This window comes from Camelus dromedarius, chromosome 12 (genome assembly GCF_036321535.1).
Source record: "Camelus dromedarius isolate mCamDro1 chromosome 12, mCamDro1.pat, whole genome shotgun sequence".
Taxonomy (NCBI): Eukaryota; Metazoa; Chordata; class Mammalia; order Artiodactyla; family Camelidae; genus Camelus; species Camelus dromedarius.
Window position 1 is genome coordinate 1878889 of NC_087447.1, and position 15827 is coordinate 1894715.

The following is a 15827-nucleotide window of genomic DNA, read 5'->3' on the forward strand; positions in this document are numbered from 1 at the left end:
ATTCTCGTCACCTCCTCTAGTCAGGGGCCGGGGAGGGCGGAGAGCTTCAGACTCCGCGTGCAGGCGCTGGCGCGGGGTCCTGAGCCTGCCCTCTCCCCTCCTGGGCCTCATTTTCCTCGCACGCAGGTCACTTGTAGGCTTGGGGACCAGGGCGTGGGGCACTCGACTCAGAGGTGCGGCTGGTTTTATTAAAGCGGGGACTGGTCGGTCAGCTGCGTGGTGGTTCCCTGAGACGTCTGCGTCCTGACCTGTGAATGTGGGCTCTTATGTGGCGAAGGGGGCTTTGCAGGTGTGGCTAAGTGAAGGGTCTCAGTGTTGGGGGTTATCCTGGGTGACCCACTGGGTCCAAATGACCTTCAGAGGGAGGGGCAGGGGCAGAGGTTGAGGAGACATGACTGCCGGGCCAGAGAGATGCGCTCTGCTCCTCCCCGGGGCCTGGCCCCGTCTCCGTGGTTTACCCTCGTCTGTGTGCGGGGATGGGGCCCGGGGCCGTGCCTGGGAGTCGGCCCCAGGGTGGGCTCCACCTCCGGCCCCCCCTTGAATGGGAGCGGAAACAGAGGCAGGGCAGTCCATGCAGACTCCAGCCCTGGGGCCCCGTGCTCTGGTGACCCCCCCTATTAAGGGGCGCAGGAGTCGGCACCCCTCCTTGGCTGGCTGGCAACTGTGCTTCAAGCCCCAGGCGCCCTGCTCAGGGCCGCGAGCTCTGAGCCCCTGTGTGCAGTGGACGTGCCAGTGGCTGTCAGGATGCCTGCTGCGCCGGGGGAGCATCACCACTACATCTAGGACCTTTCTGTCTCCCAAACGAGACCCCTCGAACCCCCGGGGGGCACCAGGCTGCTTCCCGCCCTGTGGGTTTCCGATGTGGACATTTTATAGAAAAGTGGTCTCCAGGGTCTGGCTTCTCAGCACGGTGTTCTAAGGCCCGTCCTGCTGGGTCAGAACTCACCCCTCCGTGGCCGGGTGATGCCCACCACCTGCCGCCCCCCTGCCACTCTGTGCACTGTTCACGGCTGGTGGTCAGGTTGGGGCGCTTTGAGCCCTCAGAGCCGGGGAGGGCAGGGCCTGGCCCTGCAGACTCCGTGGGCCTGGGCTGTGTCTGCAGCGGGGAGGACGGGGCGGCCGCCCGCGGGTGCTCACCGCCTTGTCCTCCTGTCCCGCAGTTTCCTCATCGTCCTGGTCTGCCTCATCTTCAGCGTGCTGTCCACCATCGAGCAGTACGCCGCCCTGGCCACGGGGACCCTCTTCTGGATGGTACGTAGCAGCGTGAGGGGCCGGGCAGCTGTCTCCCAGGCGTGTGGGCCGTGGGGTGACGTGAGCTGCTCCTGGCACCCCCACCCACGGTGACCCTGTGCTGGAGCCCCCTGCTGGCTGGCCGCTGCGGGCTCACCCTAATATGGGGACCAGGAGTGTGGGGGCCCCGTACCCTGGCTTCTTCACTTGCTAAGACGTGACTGTCAGGCTGGGAGGGCCAGAGAAAGAGGGGATCCTGGGGTTGGCAGTCTGAGAGGGCTTCCTGGAGGAGGGAGCTTCTGAGCAGGGTGGGGAAGGACGGATAGGAGGAAGTGGGCATGAGGAGCTGGGGATGTGGTCTCCAGTGGCCTGTGCTGTGACCCTGGTTCTGAGTGGCTCCTGCCCTGGGTTACGGCCGGTACGTGGGTCCCTCAGGTGTCGCAGTCACTGCCCCCCACCTCTGCCCTGAGTGCCCCGCCCCAGCCTCCTGATGCTTGCGAGCCTGGGCCCGAGTCCTCGTGGCAGGGCCCCGCGGCGGCCGTGCCCATTTTATTCACATGCAGGCGGCTGTACCTTTCCTTCATGCTTCTGGGTTTTGGTCCACAGGAGCTCCCCTGCCTCGGGGTGCAGGGAAGTCCACTCACGATCTCTTAGCACGTGCCTGGGTTCACTGTGCGTTCTGAAGTGTTGCTGGCAGTTAGGAGTGTCCCCGCGTGCGGCTCAGAGCCACGCTTCCTCCAGCCTTCTGCTCTGCCAGCTACGTGAGCCGCACCTACTGCAAAGCCTGTCTTTCCTCCCCGATCCGAGGAGGAGCCGTTTGTACTGTAAAGCAGCCGTCCCGATGCCCCGCCTCCGCCCTGGGGTCCTCCTTTTCCGCCCACCGCTCCTGGCCCTCGCTGCTTGGAGGACGTCCGCACTGAGACCTGTGTCACACCAGCTCTTCTGTCTCTGGGGGTCCGTTCTTGCTTGTTGGTTTTCTCCAGAGACCTCTGCAACCAGCTTGTCCGCCTCCCAGAAAAAAACCTCATGGTATTTGATGCATGAACCTGGGAGACCGACCTCTCCCTGCTGTGGGGGCCTCCTGTCCACGGTCACGGTGTGTCTGTCGGGAGCCTTATGTTTCCGTAATGCAGGCCTTAGACAGTTGCGGTTACTAACGTAACAGTAGTGATACAGATGGGGTCTTCCCTTCCGTTACGGTTTCTGGAGGTTTCCTTCGGTGTGTAGGAAAGCCGAGCACCGCGGGCGCGCGCGGCCGTGACTCCGTCCGTTTTGTCACTGTTTGCGGTTGTTGTCCCCCTGGCCCTTCAGAGTTTTCCGGACGTGGAATCACCGCGGCTTGGCGCGGCCTGGCGTGCTGGCTGGGCGGGGAGCCTGGCTCTGAGGCTCCCTCCGGCTGTAGCGGCCGGGCGCGGGGCAGCGGGGGCTCGCCCGGCCCCTCCTGGAGGAGCGTGGCGGCCTCGGGCCCGAGGGGTGTGTACGTCCTCGCGGCGGGAGTGCCTCACGAGGGTGTGAGTCCAGCGTGACGATGCTGACTTTTGTCGGGTGTCTTTCCTGCACCCGTGGAGGGGGTTGATGGCCTCGGTTTCCTGGGATAGCTGTCCTGGGTCCCAGCATTTTGTTTATTATTAGGCTCTGCTTTCTCATGTAAAAGTGGGGACATGCTTAATGGCAAAAAGCAGGGTGGCTGCCATCCCAGCGAGAGGGATGGGCTTTTAGGGTCATGGAGGACTCCTGCCTCCTCCCCATCCCCTGGCCCTGGGGACCCGTGGAAGTAGTCCGGGTGCCAGCCAGGTCCGTGCCAAGGCCCCGGGGCTGCAGCTCCCCAGAGGAATGCACTCAGGTGGTGTGGTGGCCACTACTGGCCTGGAGAGGAATGTCCCCAAACCTCTGTTCTGGGCAGGCCCTGGGGCAGCTCGGTCCATCCCCCTACAGGTGAGCTGCTTTGTCTGCCATGGGCGTCCCAGGTGCCCTCGCCCACCTTGTGTCTGCTTCCAAGGTGGGGACTGTCCCTCCTTCTGGCCAGCCTTCCTTCCCCCCTGCCAGACCACAGGGCTGGGGAGTGGAGAAAGTAGGGGGGTGTCTGGCGCTCTGGGTTGTCATACGGCCATCGGAGCCCCTGCCCGGACCCCAGGAAGCACATGCACTCTGTGAGTTGCTCCTGGGGTCCTCTCCTTGTGGCCCCGGGCCCAAGCTCCTCATCCGGCTGAAAACAGTCTTCGGGAGGCAGCAGCTGGGAGGGGCCGGGAAGACGCTGGCAGGCTGGGCCCGACTCCAAGGCTACCCTTCGACCAAATGTGTCAGTGGTGCTGGGCCCAGGGAACTGGTCGGCCTCTCCCCGCAATGTGAGTCTCCTCGGGCCGTAACAAAGTCCACAGACAGCGGCTCAAACAACAGGCAGTCACTGTCCCCCGTCCTGGAGGCCGAAATCCGAGGCCCAGGCGTGGGCAGGGCTGGCTCCTCCTGGAGCCTCTCCCCTCAGCGTGGAGACGGCCGTCTGCTCCCCATGTCCTCACGTGGTCGTCGCTCTGCGTGTATGTCTGTGTCCTGATGTCTTCTTGTAAGGACGCCAGGCCTATGGGATTAGGACCCACGCTAGTGACCTCATTTTACCTAATCACCCCTTTAAAGGCCTTGTCTCCCAATGCAGTCACACTCTGGGGTGTTGGGGTTAGGACCCCAACACATGACTTTGGGGGACACAGTTCAGCCGTAAGGCCCCCCTGAGTGACTTGGGTCGGTTCCTCCTCTGCTGGGAGGTTCACTCTGGGTTCCAAGTGGCTTCAACCACACTCAGCTCCGGGTTGACGTAAGGCACCAAGGGACCACCCTCCGCCCCCGGGCCCTGCATCCCAGTCTGTCCTCCTTGAGGGCACTGAGCCAGGTGGCAGCTCAGGCAGGGCCTCTGGGTGCGGCTGGGAGACTGGGAATCACCACTGATGTGTCCGTGGATCCCAGGCCTGTGCTGAAGGTGGGGACCCCAGCACAGCCCCGGGGTGGGGGGCAGACCCTGGCGGCCTCGGGCCTCCTCTGGTCTGGCCTCCACTCTCCCCTTGGACTGGCCAGGAGCACTTCCCTCCCCAGACAGCACTTCTCACGTTCAGACAGGGCTCCTGGTGGCAGAAGTCGCGGTGTGGTGTGGCCCAGAGCTGGGGGAGGTGGCTGAGGGCCCCGTCACACCCCGAAGCCCCCTTCCCGGCAGCCTCTTGCCCCCCCCCCCACCGCCCGCAGCTCTCCCTCCTTGGCACAGCCCCCAGCCACAGTCCTGGCATCTCTGAGGCCCGCGCGCCACCTGGTGGCCATTTTCTGAACTGCGGGCACAGTTCCCCCTGCTGAGGTTGGGGGCTCAGCGTGATTTGGGGAGGGGAGAGGGGGCAGGGCCAGGATGGCTGTACCAGTGAACAGCTCCACTGCTCCACGCAGAGACCCCACTCCTGCCTTTCCACCCCTTTGAGGGGAGAGGCCTTATGCCACCTCCCGTGTCCCCCGTTTTCTCACACCAGTACCTCGCTGTCACCCTCACATCCCCCCAGGAGCCCTCTCCACGCAGCAGAGGTTGGGGGGCTTTCTAAAACCTACATCTGGTCATCCTGGAAGCTCCCTGTGGCATTTATTTAGAGGCCTCTCTCGGGCCCCCAAACTGCTGCCCACTCAGGCACCGGCCCCGCACTGCTGTCCCCGACCCCGCTCACGTCCTCCGCTCCAGCATACTGTGTGCTGACCCTTGGACACTCCTAGCTGCCCCGGGGTCTTGCACGTGCTCTGCCCCGGCCTGGTGGCTGCTCTGGCATGTCACAGGACCGGCTTCTCAACCGGTCCACCCTCGACTGTGCGTCACTGCCTGAATGCTCCCTTCCTGACCGCTGTCCACGGGGTCTCCGTCCCTCCGGGGCACCCTGCTCTTTCCCCAGTGGTCTGGGTGACCGGGGCTCCATGGCGGGGGCAGGTCCCAGCGCCCTTCTTTTTGCTTCATTCCACACCCCTGGGGGCGGGGACCCAGTGGCTGTGCCCACCTCATAGGCCAACCCCAGAATGGTGCTTCTGGGCTTTGGGCACCTCTCCTTGGAGCCTGTATGCCCAGAGCCGCCCCCATGGAGCACCCCAAGTTGCTGTGTGGTCCTGGGCCTCAGCTTCCCCATCTGCAAAAATGGAGGGGGTGGGCATGACGGCCTCAGACTTATCCTTTTGAGGGCCTTGCCAGGGTTCCAAGGATTTCCTAACTCACCAGCCTGTGGGGCCGGATCCTTTGAGGTGGGTTTGAGCTGGCTGTGTCCAGCTGCCTCTGGAGTCATGGCCATGGGGAGTGAGGGGCGCTGGGGATCCAAGGAGGAATGAGGCAGCCTCAGGCACGGCCTCCAGGGGCAGAGTTATGTCAGGGGTGGGGAAGGGAAGGAGGTAAGAGGTGAGGGGGGGCTGGGGGATGTGTCTGCAGGGATGCTGAGGGCTTCCTGGAGGAGGGAACGCCCTGAGAGGGGAAGGAGGAGGTAAGCGGGTGCGGGGGTGGGGGCGGTGGTGGCTGGGACAGGCAGGGGCCCCTCCTGCAGCTCCAGGTGGGCAGGGCAAGTGCAGGCCCTGGGGCTCTGGGTGCGGGTGGAAGCCGGGTGGGGGCTTTCTGGGGAGGCTGCAGGGTGGGGGTGGGTGTCGACCCCAGGCAGAGGGAGGCGTGGTGCATGTGCGGATGCGGGCAGTGGGCTGAAGAAGCCCAGACGTTGGCCGCCCCTGCCTGGGGTGGGCGACGCAGGGCGGGGCCAGGGGACACCAGGTGGCGCTGTTGTTAGCGGAATCGCGGCGCCGCTGGCCGGGGCCCAGGGCGCGGAGCCCGGAGCCAGACCGCAGCCGGGAGCCCAGGAGGGGCCGAGCGCGGGCTCGCACGGGTTCCGAGAGCAGCACGAGATTTAAATGGTGGAAAAAAGCCATTCGGAGCTGTGTTTTCCCAGAGAGCCCATATTTCTTCCCTTCTTTTCATGTGCCAGAAACCTGTTATCTCGGCTCCGTGTGAGGGAGCCCCAGGGCGGCCTCCGAGGGATTAAGCGTTCTGCTGAACCAGGGATATTTGGGGGGCCTGAAGAAGCCGTTTGGGGAGGAATCCATGTCTGCCGCGGGGTCTGTCCCGGGGCTGTTAACGTGCCCGCGGGGGAGCTGAGCCTTGTTTGTGGTCTCCCGGGGAAGGGCCGCTCCCGGGGCTGCAGGGACGCCCCCGCCGGGCCCGGTGCCTGGATTCAGAGGAAGCCCGCGTTTGTGTGTGTCCGCGTGCCTGTGAGCGTGCAGTGTGCTTGTGTGTCCGCTCGTGCACGTCGCCGTGTGCACGCGTGTGCGTGTCCGTGTGTGTGCTCCGTGCCCGCGTTCTGTGTGCACATGCGCCTTGGACGAGTTCCGGGGCTGGTGGCTCCTCTGCTCTCTCCGTGCCTTTTGCTGCTGTGGCCGAACCCCATCTCCCCACGGCCCTCTGGAACAGGAGACCCTGGCTTGGCCCAGGTGAGGGGCTGGTTTTTGTCTCTGAAGTCACAGGGCTGTTTTTCTTTTTCTTTTTCAAATCCCACACAAAGAGCGAGGCGCTCAAAAGCACGACACAAACACCGCGGGTTCCGTGCCTGCGGGTGAGGAGCATACCAGGGGCTGTCCTGCGAAGCCTGCGGTTCGCAGCCCCGCGAGCCCCGCGGCCCGGAGGCCTAGGGGGTGAGGTCATCGCTGCGGTTTCCTCCCCGAGCCCGCCACCGTGACTGCCCTCCCGGCCGCTGGATCACCCAGCCTGGGGCTCCCGCTCCCCCAGCCCAGAGCAGGACTCTGGATCTCTGGGCCTGTTTCCCAGGTGCAAGACGAGGCCCCACGGAGACTCTCTGGGCCCTCTTGGCGGCCCCCCGTGTGGGTCCCACGTTTCCCTTGAGTGAGGTCCAGGCTCTGTCCTCAGGCCCCCGGCCCAGCTCACTCAGCCCAGGCCCCTGCAGACCCCTGTGTTTCCAGCCCCTGCTCTCTACACCCTTTGAGTGCCAGTGCCGGCAGCAGTGCTAAGTCAGGGCCAGGACACGGAGAGCCTGCTGGGTGCACGTCCTCTGCGCGTCCTTCACTCGCATGGAGGGGATGAGATTCGCAGAGTCACTCCCGCCCAAGGTCAGGGCACCAGCGGGTGCCCCAGGTTTTCCATTAACAAACCCCAAGGTCTTGTTTTCTCTGCAGCTGCCTCCCACTTGGGGTGCTGCTCTCTTAGCCTTCACCACGCTGCTTGGTGAACTCCTACCCATCTGACAAAGCCCCACCCGTGCACATTTGCTTCTGAGACATCTTCCTGCTCAGCCAGTGACATATCTGCTTTGTCCTCTGGACCTCAGGCTACTCTGGGGAGACCTTGTCTCTCCCGCCCTGCCGTGGGCCCACGAGCTCCTTGGTCTCGGTCCCTGGTACACGGGAGCTGCGCTGCGAGCACGGGCTCCCTTTGCCTGGGCCTTCTCTGGCGTCCTGCCTCAGAGTGTAGTCCACCTGCTTCTTCCACCCTGGCGGGGTGTCCTCGCCTACCTTTGTTCAGCCAGCAAATGTTTACCTGTGCTTATTACGCACCTTCTGCGTGCCAGGGTCTGTGTGCCAACAGGACATGGGCTTCGTGTCTGCAGCCCCAGGACCCTCACCGCAGGGCCCCGCATAAGAGAGGACCGGGCGCTGAAGCGTGGGGGAAGGACCAACCCCCCACCAGGAGCCAGAGGGCAGTGGCTGCGCCGCCCTCCTGCGAGCACACGTATGTGCGCACATGTGCCCGTGTGTGTGCCCCAGGCCACTGTCAGGCTGTTGCTTGTCCCTCTGCAGGGCAGGGGCTCTCAGCTGCCCCACCCCCGGCCCCGCACAGCCTCAGTCCACATTCCGGACGTTTCTGTGCGGCTCCCGGTTCAGGCAGGGAGAGGGACCGCGGTGCCGTTTGAAGCCGCGGCCTGGGTTCTGAGCGCGCACCCGGGGGTGCGGAGCGGCCCGTGCCTCCAGGCTGCGGGGGGCCTTCTTGCTCACCCGCCCTGAGGCCCCGCTCGGTGCCAACCCCGGGGGGACAGGAGAGGGGGCTGCTGGCCCCCAGGGCGAGGGAGGGGGTGAAGGTGGACGTGGGGTCTGGGCTGTCCTCGGGCAGGAGAGGACGGGGCCCGCCTGGACAGTGCACTTCTGGTGGGCACGGCCCAGTGCGCTCACACACTCCACGCAGGTGGGCGGGTGAGACCCGGGCAGGCCGTGCGGCTCCCCCAGGTCTGGGTCGCCCCTGATGTCTCCACACGAGTCTGTGGGCAGAGGTTTAAGGGCCACCAAGCAGAATTTGAAGCTGCTGCCCTCAAGGGGTCTTGGCTAATTCTCCAGAGCCCCCTTGCCAGCTGGCTGGGGACCCTGAGAATGAGACCCCCACCGCAGTGATTCTGTGGGCATTGACCCGAGCCACCTCTGAGCCCCCAAGCCAGGGGCCCAGGCCCTGCCCTGCCCTCACTGTGCTCAGCCCCTCGAGTTCCCTGACACCTACTGGGCCTTTCTGTCCGACCCACGGGCTACATTCGAGTGTCACCCCTTCTCCAGGTGTCTGTGGCGTGTTTTTCCCACGGAGTGTGGTTGTCGTGGGAGTGACCTGGAGTGGACTAGGCCTCCCTGCGGGGTCTCCTGGGTTTCAAAGGCGCAACTGCTGCTGTCCCCACTTTATAAAAGGGGCAGTCCCCTGGCCCCTAAGGACATCCAAGCATGAGTAGGGGTGAGGCTGCAGGGCCCTCTGTGGGGCCCAGGGCAGTGGCTGGGCTGTCCCCACCACCAGGGACATAATGTACACCAGGGTCCCTGTCCCTGTTTGGGGTGACAGGGGTCGGGCTGGCCGCGTTCCTGGCCTGGAGGCAGCTGCTTCTGAGGGGACAGCTGACGCTCCTTCACACGGGGCTGCCCTCAGCCGAGAGCCGTGAAAACGGGAATCCTCAGCTGTAACCGGAACCTTCCGCGGGTGCGCGGGCCCTGTGGGTGGAGGGGGTCTGACGGCGACTCGTCCTCTGGAACAAAGGCGCCCTCTGTGAGGCCCACGCTCTGTCGAGGGCCGGGATTGTCATGTCAAGCTGGTTCAGAACAGGGAAGGGCGGGGTCGGGGGTGGCCTGGGCAGGACCTAGAGGAAACTGCAAAATGTTTGAAACTTTCCCGAAAAACATGTAACCCGATCCCCTACAAGTGATCTGAGAGTCAGGCCAGCGCCCTGGGGCCATGCTGGCCGGGCGGTTCTATGCTCTGGAGCGTGTGCGGTGGGGGGGGGGGGCACCTGGGATTAAGGGCCCTGGGGGTGGGCAGGGGGACATCCACCTGCAGCCCCCGGTCACCCGGGAAGCAGGGTGCCTTCTCCCTGTCGCTCCTCCACCAGAACCCCTCTCCCAAAACCCCACGTGGGCCGCCTGGGTCCCAACTTCCCCCTGAAGGAGAGCGGAGGTGGCCCTTGGCTCCTGCCTGGCCGTGGGTCCTCTTGGGCCCCAGGGAGACTCTGCACCCGCCAAGTGGAGGCCCCGGGGTCCAGGGTCTGGGGTCCGAGAGCAGCCAGGGCCCAGCCCGCAGGGCTCCCACAGCTCTGAGAACCACCGGGTCGGGGCCTGTTTCCATAGTGTTTCCTGTCTGATTTCAGGCTGTAAAGCTCTGTGATGCCAGGTTGGTGCTGGCATCTTGGCCTGGGAGCCTGGGGAGACCCCCTGGCCAGCACACTCTGTGCCCTGGGCTCTTTGAGCGTCTCCTAGACCCTCCCCCCGGAAGCCCATCCCCCGGGTCCGTGGACCCCTGGAGGGAGATGGGTGGCAATGACCGTCCTGCTGGTCAAGGAAGCAGGACCACTGGGGCATCCTCACCTCCCTTGGGGCAGACCCCACGGCCACTCCTGGCACCTGGGATGCGTGTGCGTGCATGTGTCTGTGCACACGTGCACGCGCATGGGCGTCGGTTCCCGGTCTTCGCCCCCAGCACGGCCAGATGCCTGGGTGGTCTCGTTCTCCAGCTCTGCCCACGGTTCCCTTCTCCCTTCTTCTCTCTTTTCAAAGATTCTGATGATTCAGCTCCAGGTTGGTGACCAGAGAGAGGCCTGCCCCAGTCAGGTGCAGGTGGGTGGGGATGAGGGGGCATCACCTGTCTGATTTGGGGTGGGGGGAGCTCAGCCCAGCCTCCCTCGTCAGCAGGAGGGCCTTTCAGGCCACGCGCCCCTCCTGTCCTTCCAGAAGGCATCGACCATGCAAGAATGGGGTCTGCCCTGCACCCAGGCCGCCCATCAGTGGCCCCAAGGAGGGCCCCCACTCTGCCCTCTGCCCTCCGTGGCTGTGGGTCTGGCTGGGGGGGGCCGCTCCGTGCTTTCTCTCCCTGCTCACCCTCCACAGCGCGGGGGCTCTCGTCAGCGTCTCCCTGAGGCCCAGGACAAAAGTCAGGCTCCGGGGCGGGGGGGCGCCTGCTGCGGCCCCGCGGCCCCTCCACTGGGGGCTTGGGGGATTAGAGTGTGCCGTCCGTGGGACAGGTGTTTCCTTTATGCTCGGCCCGAGGGCTGGAAAGAAGCTTGTCATTAAGTGCCACATTCAGTGGGGTCTCGGCTCGGGGTGGCTGAGGGCGGGTTTTGTCAGCGCTTGTTTTTACATCTGACCCTGGCCAGCTGGAGCGCCTTGTTTTAAGCGCCGGGCAACAGCTGACATAACATAACGGGGATCGTGCTGAACAGGCAGCCGTGTCGCTGGGCGCGGGCGGGGGCCTGGCACCGGCACTCCACGTGGGGGCTCCGGGGGGCTGCCCTGGGGAAGGCGTCAGGGATAATAGGATGAGCCCGGCGGGGCCTCGTGGCCATGGGGTGTGGCGCGGTGGGGTCCGCCAGCTGTCGCCCCCCTCCCGCCCCCGGACGGGAGGGCTGGCGGAGTCGCTGGGCCGGGCGGGGGCCGGGGTTATGCAGGTGCCAGAATAATCTCCCCAGGACGCTGCATTCAGATGGGCTATAATGTGCTCCTGCCCACCCCCCCGCAGGGTCACGCAGAATGGAAACCAGGGGCTCCGGCTGTGCGCCCATTGAAGTGTGTCATTGTGCGCCTTCCCGGGCGAAGGTCGGGGCTGGTGCAGCCCTGCAGGGTCGGTGCACCTAGGCGCCCCCCAGACCCCTGCCTGCCTCACTGAACTGACCTCCTGCATTTCCTGTCTCCCCAAGTGTGGTGGGCGGGCTCACCTGGCGGGGTGAGTGGAAGGGGGCGCCGTGCGGGACCCTGGGCGAGAGATGCCCTTGACCGGGGCCAGCCCTGTGTGTCCCGCACACTGCCTGTCAGCTCCTTCGGGGCCTCTGGGTGGACTTGATGGCAGTTGTGAGGGCAGAGGAGGCCCACAGAGCCCATCTGCATGGTCACAGGAATCGGGGGCAATGGTCCCTCTCCAAACGGGGGTCTCTCCTGCCAGCGCTGGTCCCCCTGCCGGGCTTCTGGCCACCCAGAAGGCGAGCCCCAGCCTCAGGCCTTCCCAGCTTCACTTCCCCTTGGCTGGTGGCTGTGAGAAGCAGACCCTCAGCCCAAAGCTTGAGGCAGGGGCGTCATATTTGCATTTTCAGGCAGAGGCGGCCACCCCGGGCTGTGAAAAGCTCCGTGTGCCGACATGCTCACCAGGGTGGCCTCGAGCCGGAGGTGCCATTTTCCCAGCTTGGCCAAGGCTGAGGGTGGACGAAGGAGCCTCTTCCCACTCATGCCCCGTCCAGCCAGACACCTCGCTGAGGGGCAGGCGTGCCCAGGCGCACACAGACACAGACACAGTCCGTGAGATCACGCAGACCCACAGGGGTGCGCGCGCACACATAGACACACTCACGTGGCATGCATACTCAGGCACACACACGTCTGCCTGCACACGTGCACACAAGCATGCTCGGCCCCGAGCTTCGGCCGGCAGGGAGCGAGACCCCCTCTGGGCCGCCGCGTTCCATTTGCACACTTAATCCAGAAAGTGTCAGCACGGGAAGCCTGGACGGGAACAAAATGTCAAGTGTGTGCTGAGAGGCCTGGCGGGCCATGATCTGGTCAGCTTCCGAGCACGATGAGCTGAGAATAATTTGTGCATTCAGAGCAGGGTTCGGTGGGGAGACCTGGGGGAGGGCCGGCGTCTTTATTTCATTTTCAGTTTCTTGAGCGGGCCTGTGTCTCTTCTCCCCGACTGCTGTCTGAGTCAGCCGGGGAGGCTCGGGGACCGTGCCACCGTCCTTGGTGGTGGGGACCCGGCTGGGGTCTGCGTGTATTCGCTTCTCAGCGTGGCCGAACCTGCGAGGTCCCTGGACCTGGCGATCGCTGCGAACGCCTGAACTTGACCGCAAACCCCAGTGACCATGTCATTTTCAGGGTGCTGGTGAGCGTGGCTCAGCCCCCATCAGGGTCCCCTCATTTTCCCTAGACACCGCCCTTTGCACTCAAGGGCTCCGTCCTCACCTCGGATGCAGGTGGTTTTGCTTTAAATGAGGACACCTGTTTGACCACTTAGTGGCCCTGGGACCCTGGGGAAGCACCCCTTCATCCTGGGGAGCTTGTGAGGATTTCTGGCTCCTCCCTGGTGTTCAGGTTCCATCCCTGGTTCCCGTGCAGATGGGCAGAAGGAGGGGGTACTCGGGGGCAGCTGGCAGCCTCTGGAAGCCTCTGTAACCCATCTTGAGAAAGGGCGGCAGTGGTCAGCCAGCCTGGGGCCTCCAGGGTTCCACGCCCGTCTGGTTTCGGGAAGCCTGCCTTTGGCGGTGGCCCTCCCAGGCCCTTGGGGCCCGGGCGTGCACAGGGAGACTCTCCGGCCTCACCAGAGAGAATCCAGGTGGTGGTGGTGGTGGTGGTGGTGGTGGCCCAGACCCCGAAGACAGCCGGGCGGACCCACACACAGCACCGCTCTCCCCGGACCTCAGCGTGAAACTGGTGTGGTCAGCGACTCGGGGCCTGGGGCTGCGGGAGGGGCACATACGGCGACCAGAGCCTCGAGGGCCAAAGGGACAGTGGCGGGCTGCTGCCTCCTCCTCCTGGTAGGTGTCAAGTGAGTGTCGAGGCGGGGCTGCTGGGCAGGTAAGTGGGAGGGCTGTCGGTAGCTGGGAGCCGGTGGCCTGGGCACAGGATTTGTTTGCAGCGCCTGGGTGTTCTTGTACCTGAAATCCAAGGGGGAGGACAGACAGACAGACGCAAGTTTGCCGCGGCAGCATGTGGACCGGGACCAAGAACGATGCGGTGGCCTCCGGTCTATGCAGTCTGCCCTCTTAAGCCAAAACCAGCTTTACTGGGGCACGTTCAATGTGTGGAGACCGCCACGTTTAAAACACTCAGTTGGATCAATCTTGACATGTGTAGACACCAGGGGACCACCGCCAGTGTCAGAACAGCAGAGGTGTACTCATGACCCTTGAGATCCCCCCACACACAACTCAGGAGGTAGCCACTGATCTGCCCGACGGCGGAGACTGATCTGCACTTTCTGGCGTCCTCGGTCAATGGACTCACACAAGAGTGCTCCTTCTGTCGGGCACCGTGCACTCGGCACCGCTGTTCTGAGGCTCGCCCAGGCGGTGGCGTGCCCCGGCAGACCATTCCTTTTGCCGCTGGCTGGTATTCCTGTGTGGACGGACCGCAGTCTGTTCACACGGTGGTGGGCACTTGGGTCATTTCCAGTTCTGAGCTGTTATAAGCACGTTTGCGTTCAAGCCTTTGTAAAGACCTGTACGTCTTTTTTTCTTGGTAAATACCTGGGGACAGAGTGACGGATAACATGGTCGGTGTTTGTTTGCCCGTGTAAGAAACCGATGAACCATTTTCCCGGGTGGCTGTACCACTTCCCAGCCCCACGGCCGTGTGAGAGTTCCAGTTCCTCCACTTCCTCGCCTGCGCGCGGTCAGCCTGGTCTTTTCCATTTTAGCCAGTCTGATAGGTGGGTAGTGGTACCCCATTGGGTTCTAACTCTCGTTTTCAAATGACTAATGATGTGGGGGTCTTTTCATATGGTTGATTGGCCTCCATATAACTTCTTTGGCGAAGCATTTTTCAAATCTTTTCCCCATTTAAAAATTGAGCTGCTTGCCTTGTGAGAGGCTTGTAAAAGTTCATTATGTATTCTAGAAACATGGATACGTTTTACAGATGTTGCCCCCCGTCTATGGCTTTCCTTCTCATTTATTTAACAGCGTCTTTTAAGGACTAAAAGATCACAATTCTAATAAAGTCAAATTTATTGCTTTTTCATTTTTTATGCTTTTCATGCTTTTAATGTCATATTTAAGAAATCTTTTACCAAACACGTGATTACGAAGATTTTCATCTGTGTTTTCTTCTGGTAGTTTTCATTTTAGTGCCTACATTTAGGTCCATGAGTTAATTTTTGTATTCCATGTAAATTACAGGCTGAAGATCTTAATTTTTTTGTATGAGCGTCCAATTGTTCTGGTGCCATATGCTGAGAAGAGTGACCTTTACCCATTGAATCACCTTGGCACCCTTTTAAGTATGTAATTTAATAAAAATGTGGGCCTATTTTTGGTAACTGTATTCTGACCCGTTGGTCTGTTCGTCTGTCTTTGTGCTAACACCACACTGCCTTGGCTACTGTGGATTTGCAAAGAGTCCTAAACTGAGTTGAGGCAAATCCTCCAACCGTGTTCTTCTCTTTCAAGTTGTTCCAGTCATTCCAGGTCCTCTGCACTTCCTCATGAATTTTAGAAGCTGCTTGCCGATTTTTAGCCCGGTGGGGTTTTGAAATTTTATTGAACTCCAAGATCAAAGAGGGCAGAAACAACGTCTCAGCAATCCTGGATCTTCCCACCATGAAGACTGTATCTCTCTCCATGTATTCAGATCTTTAACACCTGCCAGAGATGTTTGGTAGTTTTTAGTGCAAGGTCTTATACTTCTTTTGTCAGACACCAAGTATCTCATATTTTTATGCTACTGTCAGTGGTATTTCTGCGTTAACTTTGATTTCTGGTTGTTCATCGCTGGGATTTAGAGTTGTAATTAATTTTGGTGTATATATTTTATATCTCAAGGCCTTTCTAACTCATTTCTAGTACTTTTTTTGTGGATTCTATTAATTTTTTTTCACATTGACAACCATGTCTGCAAGTAAAGGCAGTTTCACCTCTTCCTTTCCAAGCTGGATGCCTATCTTTTTTCCTGCCTGATTGCACTGGCTAGCACCTCCAGCACGATATTTAATAGAGGTAGGAGGAGTGAACATCCTTGCCATCTTCCCAGTCCTAGGAGAAATCCCTTTAGTCTTTCACTACCATGAAATTACTAGGCTCCTGGAGATATCCTTTATCAGATTGTGGAATTTTCCCTTCTGATACTAACGGTTGTTTATTTTAGCATGAATGGATGTTAGATTTTTGTCAAGTGCTTCTTCTACACCTCTTCAGATAATCATGTTTTTCCTTCTTTAGCCTCAGTATGCTGAATTGTATTGATTGAGTTTCAAAAGTGCAACCAAGCTCGCATCTCTAGATACCCCTACTTGGTCACGCTCTAGTACCCATTTATATATTGTTGGACTTAATTTGCCAAGATTTTGCTAGGAAGTTTTGCAACTAAGTTCATGAAGCATATTGACTGTAGTTTTCTCATGATGTTTTTGGTTTTGCTGTCAGAGTAACGCAGGCATGGCA

The 15827-nt window shown here is 61.5% G+C and overlaps 1 protein-coding gene across 7 annotated transcripts in view; it reads left to right on the forward strand.

Moving 5' to 3' along the window:
- The window catches only part of KCNQ1 (potassium voltage-gated channel subfamily Q member 1), a 320726-nt gene that overhangs the window by 49743 nt on the left and 255156 nt on the right, over positions 1–15827 (forward strand). For all 7 annotated transcript variants that reach the window (XM_064491998.1, XM_064491999.1, XM_064492000.1 and 4 more), the window contains exon 2: positions 1161–1251. In XM_064491998.1, the coding sequence (XP_064348068.1) occupies positions 1161–1251 (91 nt within the window). The remainder of the gene's footprint in view (positions 1–1160; positions 1252–15827) is intronic.